The sequence below is a fragment of the Oxyura jamaicensis genome, chromosome 26, assembly GCF_011077185.1.
Source record: "Oxyura jamaicensis isolate SHBP4307 breed ruddy duck chromosome 26, BPBGC_Ojam_1.0, whole genome shotgun sequence".
NCBI lineage: Eukaryota > Metazoa > Chordata > Aves > Anseriformes > Anatidae > Oxyura > Oxyura jamaicensis.
Window position 1 is genome coordinate 2,667,480 of NC_048918.1, and position 17,271 is coordinate 2,684,750.

General features: G+C 50.3%; 1 protein-coding gene across 1 annotated transcript in view; it reads right to left on the minus strand.

Annotated features, from left to right (window-relative positions):
* The window catches only part of PKP1 (plakophilin 1), a 45,114-nt gene extending 28,094 nt beyond the window's left edge, over window positions 1-17,020 (minus strand). The window contains exons 1-3 of the mRNA XM_035347347.1: window positions 16,568-17,020; window positions 9,934-10,034; window positions 189-613 (exon numbers count right to left, since the gene is read on the minus strand). Of these exons, the coding sequence (XP_035203238.1) occupies window positions 189-613; window positions 9,934-10,034; window positions 16,568-16,769 (728 nt within the window). The 5' untranslated portion in view covers window positions 16,770-17,020. The remainder of the gene's footprint in view (window positions 1-188; window positions 614-9,933; window positions 10,035-16,567) is intronic.
* Between the last annotated feature and the right edge of the window lie 251 nt (window positions 17,021-17,271).

The following is a 17,271-nucleotide window of genomic DNA, read 5'->3' on the forward strand; positions in this document are numbered from 1 at the left end:
GTAAAGAGAAATAAACCCTTTGAGCATGACTCATCTGACCCACTTTAGACACCACTGCAGGATGCGATTAAGCATGGTGACCAGCTCCCCAGTGGCTGTAAAGCAGCTCAGGTAACTAGCTCAGACGGACAAACCTCCAAAGCAGATGTCAGCATTTACTCAGATTCATCCCGTGGCAGCAGACTTACCTGGAACTGGAATGAGTCTGTCCATAAACCACCTCCTGCTTGCCGCTCATCACGGGCTGGGCATAGACCACATCAGGCTTGTTGCTGGAGGGGCAGGAGAGGGCCCGTGCTGGCATTTTTTTACTTGTCCTGGTAGTTCCTTGCTGGGTGCTACAGCTGCTGTAGATGCTCTGGCGGTTCAAGGTTGCCTTGTGCTCTGCCCGGCCTCCCACCTGACTCTTCCTCAGAGTGCCCCGGGGCGGTTCGCAGTAGAGGTCGGGCTCACTCCGGCTGCTCTTGATGTTCTGCACAAAGCAGTAGTCGCTGCCGGCCCTGGTGGGGCTGCAGACGGCCTTGCTGTAGTGCTTGCTGCCCCAGCCCTCCATCTGGCTGTACGAGCTGTAGCGCCGGTTCTCCACGTCCCGCTTCAGGGTCCCGTTGTACAGCTGATCAACAACAAGGGGGGAAACAACAAAAATTAGGAAAGGTTGAGATGGAGATCAGCATTGCCAAGCCCACTCATGCATGGGTATAGTGGCTACAAAAATCGTTTGCCTCCCTGATGTTTTTGTGGCCTGATCTCCCGGTCTTTGCTGCGTGAGCCTGGAAGGAAGACCAGAACCAGCCTCCTTGCACAGTTCCACTAACACACTGAACCTGAGCTGACTAATTTTAAGTGTCAACCCCTTGAGGAGCTGAACTGCATTCTGTGTACTTCATTCTCATCACAGGTCACCAGCTGTTTATGTGCCAAGCACAGCACAAACATCAAAATGTTTGGGAGTTCAGCCCACCTGCAGCCCTTACAAGGGTGCCAAACCCTCCATTGACATCTGGGGACTCAGTCACTGGTATGTGGCATCCAAGAACAGAAAGTGAAAGCTTAAACATGACCCTACCACCAGAGCAAATGCCTTGTTTCCAACACATGGGGTCTAACCCAACTTGTAAGCACAGGAGCTGAAGACCTTACGCCTTGTGAAAGGTCACATCCCGTCTCTTGCCATCACAGAGAATGCTGAGCCATTCTGACCTTCCAGCACTGCCTGCATTTATTTTTAATTTCCTTATGGTATTTTGTTCCCCTTCCATCTGTGAAATCCTTAGAAAGGGAGTAAAGGGAGTGAGAAAGTGGTAAGAAGGGATTCTTGAATCTCACTGTGCTGAGAAAGCAGTGGGGACAATGAATATCTGCTTATGAATTACAAGGTGTGTTGTGTCAGCTTGTACAATGGGATGCTTCGAGAACAATGTGGGATGTGTTGTAAGAAATGACAAGACTAAGCCAGGAAATTAAGGAAAGAAAGAAAGAAAGAAAGAAGGAAAGAAAGGAGACAAGACAGTAAAAATCCCACTGCAATTAGTCAAAACAAATGATGGCTTTAGTTGTCCTGCTGTCAGTTTGAAATGTCTCTGCCACTTCACCAAAAGTACTCCAGATTTTCCCCAAGTACACCAGGACTGGATGCAATATTCTCTTGCAATGCCAGAGCTTCTGGATGTCAGTCCTGTGAAACAAGTCACAAAGGTGTGTGTTCCAGAAAGGTAAAAATTAAAGCTATTTTAGTGCTGTTTGCCCCATTTTGCTCAAGTTTTTCCACTGTATCCCTTTGCACCCTGGCAAGCACATCTCCAAGAAACAGAGCAAAGAGGCATAAAAAGAACTAAAGGATAAAGATGGTGACAGAGATCTCCTCCTGAAGGCTTGCCTCATCTCCCTTTGATTTATCTGGGAAAAGCTAGCCTGTGGTCTCTTCTTGGGCCAAGGGTTTTTTTCCTCACTGAGCCTTAAGCAGATGCACTTTGGATGCCTCTTTCTGCAACAGCTGCCCAAGGGTCCCTTGGGCTGGGAGAGAAAAGTCAAGCACTGGCACCTTGGTATTTCCATGGAAATTCATGGCACAAGGTGTGAAAAGCCTGTGCCTGGTGCAATGGTCCTGTGCCTATCTAAAATATATATTTTCTAACCTAGAAACACTATGCAAAAAAGAACTTGGCATCCTATGCAGGATCACCCTAATCCCGCTGCTCTTCCCCACTTCATCCCAGCCCTGAGCACACTCAGCATCATTTCTGCCTCCAACACTCTGCAGAATTGTCATTATGCTAATTAATTAAGCCAAATAATTCCATTAACAAACTGATCTTCAGGAATGCAGTGAATCCTCTCTGCTGCGTCCCAGAGACTTGCACAAGTAACGGCTGAAAACTCAGAACGGGTTGCGCAGCAGGCATGCTGTCAGGATAAGAGGGAACACTTCGGTCTGGTTACGCTGGACCCGGATTGCTCTGCCACTTGAGCACAAGTCAGGAGTCGTTTTGATACTTTCATTCTGCAGGTTTGCATCTAAACAGGTGAATTGCTGCAAGGGGAGAAAATTCTCTTTGCATTTACTCCAGAGGACACAGAAAAAACCTGTTAGTACTGCAGCACAGCAGATAACAGGTTTGGTGCATTCTGCAGGGCTCCCAGCGACTTGGAAAAATAATTTGCATGTGATAAGAAGAGCAAGGACGAGCCACATGGGCAAGCACGATGAGTCTTAGGGGCTCCTGCAGCAGTGGGGCAGGCCCACTGAAAATTTCATGGTGGCCACGGTGCAGAGGTGCTCTCCATCCTGGTTTTGCTTTGACCAGAGCACACAACAATGCCAAAATGACCTTTCAGGAAGCCATGGAGTACTGCTGGGGATGAATACATCCTTCTAAGGGTGATAACATCCCCATTTTTTTCTTCATTTTCCTGGCTACTCGCTCAGAAACCCTCAGGACAGCAAGGGATGGGGAGGTGCAGGGTGGCCTTTGGTGGCTCATGGAGCGGGGAACCCACTCTCAGGGCTGAGGGCTCGTAGGACAGAGCAGCAGCCTGTTAGATGGGAGCCCTGTCACAGTGCTTTATGAGTCAGTATAAGATGGGATTATTTCATAGGGCTGTCAGAAGCTTGGCAGAGTGATGGAGCCCCTGGGCATTTGCTGAAGCCAATTCAGCTAACTGTGGAAGAGCTAGCTTGTTATTTAGCTAAAGCTATTGTTTGCTTTCCACTGCACTCGCATGGGATATCTGCCAGCAGAGCGGGCGAGGGAAGGTGTGAGTGCGTCCGTGTTTATAAGTGGGAATTATCAATTCTGTATTTCCTGCTGCGTTTTATAGTGCCACACAGCATTGTTCTCCTTCTTGCCAGCCCTGGGAAGGGTGAAGCAAAGCAACTGCCTGTTTGGAAAGTCTGCTTTCTGCAACACAGGGAGCCCTGAGCGGCAAGTCGGTGCAGGCCCTGGCAGGGCGGGGAGGCCTTTTGCAAACTCATGGGAAAATAGTTCCCGTGTGATGTGAAGCTCATTACCAAAGTCAATGCATGACTTTTATTGCTGATGCTACCAGATGCTTGGCTGAGCCCATTTTAATCTCTTTCAAGTGGCACGGACCTAATTGGTATCTTAGAATTCCTCTTTGCAACAGGAGCCTGCACCAAAGCCTCCAAATCGATGAGGAGCCTCCTGCCAGCTTCAGTGGATTTCAGATCTGCCTGCCAAATGGTCCTCACAAATCCTCACACCGAGGTAGCTGACCCGATCGCTTCTTGATCTCGGCAAACTGCCACATCCATGCCTTAAAAGCGGTTTTCTCAGACTAAGACCCACATCCCCACTGCATATGTTCCCCAAGCCAAGCCAGAGGCCTTCACTGCTAACAGTGACAGCGATGCCATTAAACTGTCTGTGGTCCACTTGACCACCATCTCCTAATTTTTGCTGATGCCATTGTGTGTGTAGGGTGAGCTCTCCCTCTGCAGAATGACATTCGTGAAAGGAAATAATCAATCTCTCACCTTCAAACCTCATAAACCGCCCAGATCTCCTAACACCTTGACTTGCATCTGCCCACCGCTTGTGGGTATTTGCACGGGGGAGGCGGGGCAGGTCCATGCCTCCACCCTTTAGAAATGCTGGAAAAGACAAGGAATTCCCTCAAAGCAGCGTGGAGGCAGAAAGCAGTGATTCCCTCTGCCCTACAAGATCTGGAAATCACTTCAGAAGAGCGGTGGCTGTCACCGAGCCTTCTCCCATGGGACTTGGGCGGCTATTCAGGTCTCTCCTGGGATGCAGGATGCTGCTCACGTGCAGCATCCCAAATGTTAGCTTGAACTTTTCCTCCCTACTCTGAAACGAGCCTTTACATTTGAAGCCAAGCCTTGGGAGCCGTTCATTCATATTAAAAAAAGGAGGGGAGGCACGGGGAGGAAAGGAAGTGAAGATGAGCACTGATAGCACACAGGAGCTCTTATCAGGCCCAAGGACTAAGTGCTTCCCTTCACCGGCAGCAGCAAAGATCTGCCTTTAAATTAATAACTGCTTTGGAGCACCAGCTCTCAGTTTGAGAGGAATGCCCACTTAAGGAGCATTAACTGTGACACCCAGCGCTCACACCAGACAGGTGAATAAATGTCTCTAGCCTCTTGTTCCAACCAGGAAAAAAAATGGGGCTGGAGAGAAAATCAAAATGGCTTTATTTCAGTCATTGACTATGGGTCCTTTTCTGCCTGTTCTTCCAGAAAATCCTCTGTATAGGAGGCAAAGGCCCTCTCCCCCAGAGCACGGAGGAAGGCGCAGACTTGCCCGGTGCAGATCTGTGCTCAGATCCCAGCTGCACATCCCGGTCGGAGGCCCTCCCAGATAACTGGGTGTTTCTGACTTCTGCATCTAAGGACGCGATCAGTTCATTACCTAGCTCTAATTTTTTCCCTTGCAATTTGTTTGTTTCTAGAGTAGCAGACAGAGAGAAGTAAAGGACTCCGAATAAACACGTCAAGAGCAGGTTTCTCCCAGGCTGCAGGGCAAAGCACAGGCAATGCAGCATGACAGCGTCCCACCCTGAATGATGGGTGGGGAAAACTCTTGATGCTGCTTGCGAAATGCTTTCACTGCTGCCTGCTACGCACTCCAGTGCAGGGAGAAAAATTGCAAAACCAGCAAATACATTGTTATTCCATTTTTGAAGCATTTCACCCCACCTCTCCAGGATGGTGCAGTCCCATCTGCCTTCTCATCTGCTTCTTTAGGCAGAAGATGGTTCAGTTTGTTCTGGCCAGGGAAGGTAACATCCAGCTATTCCAAAGCATAAAGCCTCTTGGGAAACCTCACAGGGAGACCAGGATCAGACCAAGCAGTGATGTGCAGCAACTATAAATCCTTGATAAATCCTTTGATAAGCTTGCCTAGCCCTACTCCCTCCTATTTCTTTTTTTGAATGTGTCATCATAGCAAATGACAAATTTTATCCTGAAATTCTTATGGGACAAAGCTCCTGCTAGAGCTGGGGGATTTTTTTCCAGGGGCTGCAGGCAGCACCCCTGCCTGTTAGAAGGGCACTGGGCTGCGGGAGGGCAGATCTCGTGGCCAACACCGCTCACGCAGACAACACATTTGGGAGAGAAACCTCTGCAGCTTTCTCCCAGATAAATTTGCTTGGAAATCTGCATACTGCCTCTTGTGCCATGGGATCACCCAAATGCATGCCTGGCATTGGTATCACAACAGACGTGATGCTGCAGAAACCAGGCTGGGTGCAGTGCTGAGCCTGGTGGTGGCTGAGGGCAGCAGAGCCCTGGTGGCCCAGTAGCCACTGGTCCCCAGATGTTCCGCATCAGGAACTGTTGTTAACTGCTTCAACAGCAGCAGAGATGCCAAATATTCCTTGGGCTGAAAGCTGAGCTGTTCCCAGAGATGTAGCTCACAAGCCTGAGCCCACAGTGAGGATGAGGAGCTGCTCATCCTGGACCCACCCACCTGAGGGGCACCCCCGGCCTGGCCGGATCCTGCCAGAGGATTTCCTCCCCGTGGAGGCAGTGGCACAGTGTCCTGGTGTGCTTCTGCATCTTGTCCAGCATCCAGACGCCCTGACTGTCTGCCAACAGCAGACCCAGGCACAAAGCAGATGGGAACGAAGCCCCTCAGGGTCTCCTCTGCTGATGGCGTGATCCTGGCTCCTCTTACTGCCTTTCCCTGGCCTTGCCTTTCCCAGGCTCTGGGTACCATCTCCAAAGCCGTCTGCAGGTAGGGTGGGCAGCACACCAGACTGTGGCAGTGGCTTCGAGCCCAGTGCTGAACAGATCCTATTTCTGGGTGCCATGGGGGTGTCAGTCTGTGCTGAGACCTCTCCTGCACTGCTGCGCGCGCCCAGCTGAGCCCACTCAAAGCACCCCCGGGTCTGTCCGTATAAATTGGGGCCACCTCTGCACCTCCAGAGGGACCTGTCCTTGGGCACGGCTCCTGTGCTCCCATGGCTTTGGGAGCCGCTGGCCATGCACGACTTGCATTGTCAGCATGGTGACAAACATCCCGATGGGTCTTCCGAGCTCAACAGCACCTGGCTCAAACTAACCGTGACCGGTGGCCTAATGCAGAGAGGTTTGCATCCCACCATTTGCTGCATCCCACCGTGGTCTCTCTGTGGATGGGACCGGGGACTTCAGCCCTGCAGGCTGCGCCAGGCCCTGAGAAAAGGGAACAGTGCAGCCACGGCCTGGGGTCCTGCTGTGCTGCCCCCAGGGACAGGGAGGAGTGCACCTCTCTGGAGCAGTCCCACTGACTTCTCTGTTACCTACACCGCTAGCAATTACTCATTACAAAGCTACTTACAGTGATGCTATGAACAAGGCACTCTGCAGTGGGAATAATCAGAAATTAATCTTTAATAATGGGTAAGTCAAAGGTTTTACCCAGAACTGTTAACTGATCCAGAGAGAGCTGACAACAGCAATTTTAGGAAGCCCTTCGTATCATTTCTTTTGCTCTAATATTTGAACACCAGTATCTCATAAGGTTGGGAAGAAAACTCAGAAGCAAAAGCTTGAAATTTCCAATAAGATACAAAACCAGACAAAAGGAGCAAGTCAGGAATAATAATTCTTAAGAGCTGCGGGTGGGACAGGGTAGATGACATACCTCCTCGCTGTGTCATTTACAGCCACTGATAAAGGCAGTTTGAGCTGCAGGTGCTGTGAAGCAGTGACATGGACATGGATTGCCTATGACATTCTTTAAATTTCAGAAGCATTAAGAGTAAGCAGTTTCCCTGGCCCTCTACTAGGTCATTGCCCTGAAATGTCTAAATTGGCCTGTTCATCTCAAAGGCCTGTGGGACTTCACAGAAACATTCACAGCACCAGGAGAGAAGTCCAGCAATCTTTACCTCAAAAATAGATTTGCTTTATCACCTTTTTCTCTGTTTTACAATCTGGGAATTACAGAGGGGAAATATTTACAGAATGCCTAGAACCTGGATTTCAAGTTCAAATAAAGTTATCCCAAGCTGGAGGCTCGTATTGGATGTGTGTAAACCCTTAACACACTTCTGGGAGAAGCAAAATGGAGGAGGTTCCTCAGTGCAGCTGGGGAGCCTGATGTCTGTTAGGCTTGTTAGGCAGATTTAGGCTCGAGGTTATAAGTTCCAGCGTGCCCATGGCACCTGGGACTCATCGGCCCTGAGTACAGCCTGGCAGGTGGCTGCTCCGACCCAGCTCCCGGTGGCAGAAGCTCGGCATCCAGAGGGGCTGATTCATCCTGACCTGACAGATCTCCCCGATAGAGGAGATGAATCACCTCCTCGTACCTCTCTCTTTGTTGGCTATGGGAGGAGTCTAGACAACTTGTTAAGACAAAATGGCTGATTTTCAGATAGACAAAGTTTTGTAAGACTCATTTCACTGAGAATCCTTCATGAATCCCAGTCCCATTTTCTAAAGTAGCCCAGGTCCTGAAGACCTTTACCAAAAATTTCAGAATGCAAGGCTGGTAAAGACACTTAGGCTCGGAGAAAGACCTTCCCTGACCATAAATGCAGGAGAGCCCTTCAGAGAAAAGCCATTAGCCGTACAAGTCCGTGGTGAACCAGAAGTGACTGAACTGCTCCGTGCAGTGTCCTCTGTGGTGTCTAACAGAGGCATCTATTAGACCTTCATAATCCTCATGCAAGCCAACACAGCAACACCAGTGCTGGACTGAAATCCCCAGCAGCCAGTTGGCATTTCTAACTAGCTTGCATGTGTCCTGCTGCTCTAATGATCGGGAAGGAGACCAGGAATTAACAAAATTAAACAATAGCACTGACACCAGCAGCACTGACTGCAGTGCCGTGTTGCCAGCGCTGTAGCATGAGCTGGAGGGGCAACTGTGGAGCCACAGCTTCGCTCCTCTGTCCTTAACAAAAGACCAGCCAGAAACCACCAGATGGCTGGAACAGAACAGTTTTGCTTAGACAAAGCACAACATGCTTCTTTCAGGAGCCACAACAGACGAACGGCAATAAATCATGGAAACAAATCAGCACAACCATGAAGCTCGGGGGTTCCACCTCTGGCTCAGGATGCCCCTCAGCTGCAAAATGCTGGGGGCCAGGAAAACACTCTGGGAAGCAACACTGCCTGCTTGCCCTGCTTAAACCCTTCTGCAGGGGTCCATCCCCACCCTTGTGATGGAAACAGGATGCTCAGCTAGGTGACCCCCTGCTCTGACCCACCACTGCCACTCGTTTGGCCTTACACTAGACAGAAATATCACTGTCTGGCATTTAAACAGCTCAGCAAAAGACTTTGAAAGAGTCAGACAGTTGACATTGAGTTGACAGACAGTGTAAATAAAAATTTCAAAGACATGCCCTTGCTCCCAGCCCACCTACTGAACATGCAGCAAGCATCAAACCTAGCAAGTGACGTTATCGCTGCCTTGAGGAAAGCATGCTACACCATGGCCATTAAAAGAGACGACAGATGAATCTTTCTGAAGCTGAGGAATGCAGATGCTGTGAGCAGGCAGAGGATCTGGCAGCTAACAGGAAAAGCTTCACTCCTCTGTCTCTGAGCTTGAAGCCAACATAAGCACCTTTCCTGGTTCAAACCTTTGAAGGTTGACAAGGAGCTGCTTTACAGTCCCGCAGCTGTTGAAAGGAGCCCTTTCTTTTTCCTGTATTCAAATCCCAGATCTGTGAATTGCGCTTTTTACTTTATAGCTGATGAAAACCAAGGAAGAACAGAATACAGGTCCTAGGTGGAGGGGGAACACAAGCACAAGCAGTCCCAGTACACTTTGGAGTGGTTTGGAGTGCTTCCCAGTGCACCAGGAGTCTGTCACCAAGGCCATTCTGCAGGATGTGTTCACTCAGATTGCACAAAGACAAGTACAATCTTACAAGTGCTTTTTCTGGCAATCTGTAATATAATATTTTCAGTGGAAAACAGAATGGGAGAAGTGAAACACCTCTTCTCTAAGTTCAGAGAGTACCTAAAAAGACACCGAAGTAGCGTTTAGGTGGGAACAGCAAACGATGCAAATTCCCTGATGATCCTCAACCAACCGCTTTGATTTTGTTCACATAACATTTGGTGCATGGAAATAAAAATGGCAAATGTTCCAAGTCAGCAATGGATGTGCTCCAAGCTTTAACTGAGGTGGGACAATCTGAAGCTATGACCTTCAGACAGCTACAGACATCTTGTGTTGTTGGTATACTAATCCATGAGACCAAATTAAATCTTGTTCACAGTAAAATCACCAGCCATGTATAAGATACATAAGGTCCTTGTTGCCCCTTGACTCCATCTACTGATCCTCTCCCACTGCGTTCAGTTACTTGCTAAAATAGCCATGCACAATTTCTCTTCAAGTTTCTGAAGTGCTGTGACCTTGCCATATCACTTCTCCTGCTAGAGGCTGCTTTCCGTGCAGGTTACCTCAAGAGCATGCCACAGTTCCAGATAAAAGAGTAGCTTACCGGATACCCCCAGTTGCTGTTTCCTGTTTGGGTTTTGGCGTAATAGCTGCCTCGGGATGTCCCATAGCCGTAACCATCAGCTAAACAGTCGTACATGGAACCTGTAAATGCAAAAAGCACCGTTAGTAGGAGAAAGTGGTACCAGTGGGTTCCCCCCCCCCCCGGGTTTTTTTTTTTTTTTTCAGTGAATTTACATCCTTCCAAACTGTCAGCAAAGAATAAGTTAGAAAACTTAACAGGGATGTAGGAAAGAAAGTCGGTAAGTCATGCTCTTGCCCTTGCAGGCAACTCAAAGAAGATGTTTATCCAGAAGAGCCCTTAGAAACACCAACCCTCAGACTGCGAGCAACACCCTAAGGTCTTCAGCACAAAAGACCATAAATTAAAAAAAAAAAAAAAAAAAAAAAAAGTGCCATAAAATCCACAAATGGACAAGAGCAGATTGGGCCAAAGACTTGGCCGGTATCTTGGGTCTTTGCTATATGTGAGGAATGGGGTGATATTTTGTGCTGCTCATCCTGGAAGCTCTGCTCCTGAAACTCACCTCCCTTACTCTCACTTGGAGGTAACTAAAATTCACGTCTTCTCTGAAGGTAAAGCCCACCTCAACCCTTTTGCCAGTCTGGCTGAGAACAAAATGCTTACTTGGTCTGAAGACTAATAATGAGTTCAACAAAAACAGTGTGAGGCTTGCTAAATTCAGTAAGTTGTAAATAAAAAATGTGATTGGTAAATGATGATCACACACCTGAGGATCTAAAATAGTCAAGCACTAAAAAACCAAATAGCGTTGCCTTTGATTTCCATCACCAGTCTCTGAAAGATCACTCTGTTTATACTTTGTTATATTTGTTATACTCCTGAAAATGTATGAAGTTCCATCATTATGAACACAGGGCTGCTTTCATCACTATGACACACACACACACACAAAAAGAACGACTCATTCTCTTTCCAAGCTGCAATTCCCTTAACACCCTTCAGATGGTCCAGAAGAGTTTAAGGTCATTTAAATTTCATTTTCAAAAGTGCTCAATAATTGTGGCATCCCAAGTCCCGTTACGAGGAAGTGCAAACCCTACACCCCAATTAACTTCCAGGGAAAGCTCTGAATGTCTAACAAACTACAAAATCAGGACTTACCTGTCTCAAGTTATGCACCTAAACTGGTGGGTAATGTCAGAAATATCCTAATCTCTGATGGTTTGATAAGACTCATCTCTTAGATAAACTGGATAAACTCTACCACAAAGGCCCCGAAGCCACTCAGGTCTTCTACAGCCACCGATCCTTGGAATATATCTCATTTATTGCCTTGCCTGAGGCATCCAGAACCTGTTATGTTGATTTGGTACGTGGCTAAAAATTCTTGCATTTTCTCAGGAGGATCGTCCCCATAGATGCAGTATAAGTAATGAGATTTTCTTTCTATTGTCAACAAGAGAGGAGCAGCACTGCACAGATGGCAGCACCTGCAGAACGCCACTGAATGCAGAATAAGCCACAGCAGAGAGGTTTCACACACATATGCCTGTGCAGAAAACTACAGGATCTCGTTTTCCATAAAATGCATAGACTTGGTGAGCATTGTTCCAAGAAGCCTATTAATATTTCTCCAGAACTGATTGCTTCATATACATTAAGCTTCAGAGGACTTGTGCTTAAGGGTGAAAGAAATAGCCATTGACCTGAGAAGGGAGGTACAATCAGGGGCAGAATTCACCTACTGCTTACTTACCCTGTAGTTTCCCATGAACCTCCAGAGGAGGATATTACTACTGGGCTTCAGCAGAAGCAAGGCAGGGCTTGAGATGATAAGTTTGTGCCAAGTGATAGGAGTTCTGAGCGCAATCCCATAGCAGTTTCCTGGGAATTACTTCTCACAATCATTCTCTTGTTCTGCACAAACAGAATGTGTCTGCAGGCTGGAGTTTCCTGACACTGAGTCAACAGCACCCTTAAATGGAAGAAAGTGTTTTTGGGTGTGACTCACGGGTTAACCCAGCCAGTCCCCCCGGGACCGTGCTTTTCTTCTCAGCATCCATTCCTGTCAAGCACAGCATTAAAGACTTGGGGGATGAGCAAGGAAATGCCCAAAATAAACCAGTTCAGGCACACTGTAAAGTCACCATTCAGTAGACAAATTCAAGAGGCCAGGAGTTTCATCCAGGTCTGTGTTCTTCAGTTGTTGAAGAGTGGCCTTCACCTCCAAGAACTTGCACATAAGAGGTTGTAAATATATAATTATACAAAGCCTCAAACGTTCAAGGCATTTTGAAGCTGCCTTGCTGGTTGGAGAAGGTGCTCCTGTCACCCCAGCGCTGTGCTCTACTGCTTGGAGAGCTCAGTATGAAGGCCAGGAGGAACCTGGGGATTTTATGATGGAGGCGGCTGAAGAAAACATCAGCTTTGTTTTGTCCTGTAAGTTTACACAGTTCTCTGCCTGACTCATCCTGAGAGGCAGCTTGGCTGTGTATGACCAGCCCCAGGGGAGAGGAGGATATTCTGCTGTTCAGCCACCACACGGGTAAAGACCACACAGGATGGCCACAGGTCTGTCTGAGACCCTGGGGTAAAACAGACTGTCTCCATAAATTAAGCTAAACTAAACTATACTAAAACAAAACATAAAACATCACTTTGGCAGGGGGTGGACTTGCTCACTGGGGCAATGACGAAGTTCCTGATGCTGTTTCCGAGCTATGCCTGGGTCCCGTTTGTTGGCACCCAAGCTGCTGCTTAGCTCTCTGAAGAACCCACTTGCACTTGCACAGACACAGAGTTGATTAAAACCACTGCATTAGTGGTAAATAAGGGGTGGGACAGAGGCAGAAAAACCATGGAGGAGACTCGGTCACTGAAGCACAGCCTCCCAAAAGTGGGCAGAAAATATCTGAGGGCTGCTCAGGCTCTGGTTGGGCTGTCACCGGGACCCCTCTCACACCCCCAGATAGCCATTGTCCCACAGCATTTCCTTCAAAACTTGGTCAATCTATATCCCATTAACTTTGGTGGGAAAGTTCACAACTGTAAAAACTAAGTACAACAGATAAGGATTGCAAAAGCTTTTGTTTAATCGCTTCGAGCACCACTACATGCCAGCCTTGCCCTCCTCCTCCTCTCTCTGTTATCAATCCTACTCTGTTATCAATCATAGCAGAGCAAAGTAAGAGCCGATATAACACAATATGCCTGAGCTTGATGTCCCTCTTAATCAGTTATTTACATTCTTCAAAGGCAACTTTACAGCCCTTAAAGCTAGGAGACTGATGGCCAGAAGAGTTATGTCACAAGAGCCATTTTTCAAGCAGGACAGTAGAAGTCTCCAGCCGGACACATAAAGCTAACAGGGAGTTTTGTGGCAATGGAGGCATATTAATAAATATTAATCTGTGGCAGGGAAAGGCAAGACAAGAACCCGTCACCGGTAGCGCAGGCTAGACAAGTCAAATAATAAACCATGCACAGCCTTAAAACAATGAGGATGATTAAACATAGGAAAAAAGTAGTAAGAGAAGAGGGCCTGTGGGAAGCCCAAAGCAGGATGCCTGTTAGGAGAGAAGTGTTGGTGAAATCCCAGCAGCTGAGAGCCATGCAGGGATGACCAGGCTGCATTTCTGCCTCCTGGCCTTTGAGCAGAAGGGCCGTTCCTTTCTATACTCAATAACCTGACAGGTTTGTGGAGGAGCTTTCAGTGACCCATGTCCTGCTAGGGGAAGGTTACAGAAGTCAAAACATTGACTGTTTGCAATGCCCTCTGTGCACATCGGAGTAATTCCTCCATGAGATGGTGGTGGGACTTCCCTCAACCACAGCCAGCCTCTGCCTCGCAGCTCAGCTGCGACACCGGTGGATACGACACTCAGTCTGGGATTCCTCAGATCCCTGCTCACTGCTGCACCTTGCCAGCCCGTGACGAAGTGCTGGCAAAGCTTTTCTTTAGCCAGAGGACTTGGGAGATCAGCGCTGATGGCCAGGAGGAACTGGTTCAGCTCGGCCTTTTCTCCTGCCAGCGCTCCATGTCTTGTGCATGACACCAGGATCTTCAGACAGCGGCCTCACTGCCTTGATCTGCTGCACTCCAATTAACCAACTGATGTCTGGTAGATGTCAATAGCGGGACATTGAGGGAACATCTGCTCCCTCTAAAGAGACACCGGTTATGGTTCACTATCCCATCCCTGCTGCGTGCAGGTGGGGTACATGCCCGTGTCCCCATCCTACATACATGGGTGCAGGCATTTGGGATGCCAGGGGAAGCTCTGCTCTGCTCTTCAGCTCCTGCTCAAGCCACGTATCAACATGCAGGGACTGGCAGCTGGACCCGGGTCGATACAGAAGGAACAGCACTTGAACATTTATCAAGGGGCTTTAAAAATCCCCCAGCTTGTGCTGCCTTTGAGGAGCATCTCAGAGAAATCATACGGGGATGCACGTGGCAGACTTCCACCCCAGCAGACCCTCAGCCTCTTTGCAGGAGACATTCATGCCTCTCACCAGGTCTGCTCAGCTGCTCTCTGGACCAACAGCAAAAACTAATTTGATACAACACTGCCCTTGGAAGTTCAGCCAGACCCTCTCGGGCTCCCACCCAAGGAACAAAGATGAGGAACAAACGGGAACTCCTTGCCCTTCTGGGAGTCCCTCCAGCAATGCACGGAAGGAGCAGTTCCCAGGGCAAACCACCTGCGCCCAACAAAAAGGGGCTCCAGGACCTCGGTGCTGCCCAGCCTCCCCGCGGTGGGAACGGGGCGGCCTCAGCCCCGTGTTTGGAGGCTGCTGCTGGGAGCTGGATGTGACTCAGCTTCCCTGGGACGCAGAAACCAGAGCCGCACATTTCCACGCAATTCCCATTCCCAGACATTCCCAAAAGTGTCTGGAGGAGGGGTTTAGCTTGAGCTTGTCGAGCAGAGATGGGCAGCTTGGGAATTTGCTTTTCTTTATTTCGTTCCCAGAGGTTTCACCTGGGCTTCTCTCCAAGCAGAATAATCCCCCTCTGTCTCCCTTCCTTCCTGCCCATGGGCAGCAGTGGGAGACGTCCCCCTGCCCGCTTCTCCTTGGAATAACCCTCTGCTGCAAAAGGAGGCTGGTGGTGCCCCAGTCCCCATCCAGAGCCTCTCATCTCATCCCGGGCTGTATTTTATTTGGTCAGGTCTGGCACCACAACACTGTAAACAATAAATCCTCCTGAGGGAGGTGGGGATTTGCATTTCCCATCGCCTGCCATTTTGGTGGCAGAAGAAAACTCTCCTCTCCCTGTCCCCCACCTACCCACAGGAGTCCGTGTCCACAGACATGCAAAAAAAAAGAGAGAAAAAGCAGCGATTTTGGATCACTGCACACACATCTTTCCCATGAAGCTTCTCTATTCCCTCTATCACAGCAATTACAGTGCACGCATCCAGGAGGGCTCCTATGGGAATGCCACCTCCTCTCCTTCCCGGTGCCTCTTGGCACGCCAGCCCCAAACATGTCTGGACTGTGCCACCCCACCGGCGCTGGAGTCTGCCTCCAGATCCAGCTCAGAAAAGCTGCCACCGAGCTGTAGTCCCCAAAAGAGCCATCAGAGACCAGCCCAGCTCACCCGGCTTTCCTGCAAACACCTCCACGCGCACTGCGCTCCCCAGGCACGCTGAAGGACCCGGTCCCAGCCCCAGCAGCCCCCATCCCCCAAAGCCTCAGGCTTTGCTCTTCCCATTAAGCCTGGCCAGAGCAGAGAGCTCACCGCAGCTGCTGGTGAAAGCACCACCGAGAGCTGGGACGTTTTGTGTTGTGGCTGCTCTGCCCATCTGGTTTTGCAGCTCCTGTCTGGGGATAGCTGGGTTGCCCTCCGAATCAGCTTTCTCCAGACACAAGGACAGAGAAGAAAACAATTTGCCAAGCCTCAAGCCAAAGAGGAAGGTGTTCCTATGGGAAACCTGGATCCAGGACTGAGCAGAGGGCTTGCACGAACTCTGTGCGTGGAGGTGGAGCAGCTGGATGCCTGCACCCCGCTCTACCCTCTGCAACACGGAGGGGGCTGCGAAGCATCCCCACCGCACCGCTGTGGTAAGGAAGGGACATTTCTCATCCTCTCACCCCCTTCCTGCCACTCACACCGGGACATCCCTGAGGCTCACCCTGCAAATGGGGGACACGTTGGGAGCTCTGGAGGCAAAGCCTGAGCTGCCAGAGCTCAGGTCCATGCCCTGTGCGTAGCAGAGCCGCCTGCTCCCTGCCTGCCGCCGTGCTGCCAGCCCCATGGCGTGGTGGAGCCGCGATGCTGGTGGCATTGGCTGCCTGCAGGAGGGGATGATTTTGGAGGAGAAGCCTTCCTAGGGGACGCTTGTGGAGGAGAGGTTCACAAAGCTTTTAGGCAGCTTCAAGGCCAGGGAGCAAATGGCTAGCAGCACGGCACATACACATCCCAGAGCCCCGGGGATGGACTCGCTGCACCGGCGCCTTGCCTTGTCCTAACGCCTCCAACCCGCGCAAGAGACCCCGGCATCCCCTGGCCCGGGTACCCCATTAGAGATGCAAACCGCTCTGACCCCATGAACAAAACCCCACAAAAGCTCACAGCAGGGGCACCCCACAGCACCTGCACCAGTTCCAAAGGGGACCCCTTGCTGTCCACTGCACGGTGGGACGTTACCTCGGTTGGAGTGTCCCACGCTCGACGACACCGATGACTTCTGCTTCTGCCGCTTCACCGTCATCATCACTTGCTCTTGGACCCGCTGTTTCCCCGTGCCCTTAGTTTTCAGCTTGTGGTCCGAGGGCAAGGCCAGCGTGGAGCTAGCCTGGTCTTGGAAGCACTCATATGCCAACGCTGTCTTCAGTGGAGAGTGAATCATGGCTGCACACCGCGGGGCTGGGGGGAGAGGGGGCTGCACTGCACCTGACCGTGCGCGACACGAGGCGACAGCGAACGCGTCTCGTTCTGGCGTTAATCTCCCGAGCCCCTCCTTGCCATACGTCCCCCGGCCGAGGGTGTCTCAGGGCTCCTGCTCCCGGCTCGGCTCCCCGCCGTGTGAGCAGGCACACCCTCTGCCAGACTGGATATACAGCCCTGCCTGCACACACCCACGCGCTCCCCGCCGCCGCTCGCTCGCGGCCCCCGCGCCGCCGCTGCAGGGCACGCGGCTCTGCTGCCCTCGTCCCAGCTCTGCCCCAAACTGGGGGGGTCTCAGCAGGGAGAGGGGAAGGGTGGGAGGGGGGTGGGTGGGAGCTGGACGCTGCTGCGCCCCCTCACAACGGGGCCGTGGATATGGGGCTGTGCGCCTCGCTAGGAAACGGTGCTCATAGGCTGGAGGAGCTCCCGTGCAGCCCGTTCAACTTGTTTTGCGTTATTTCTCT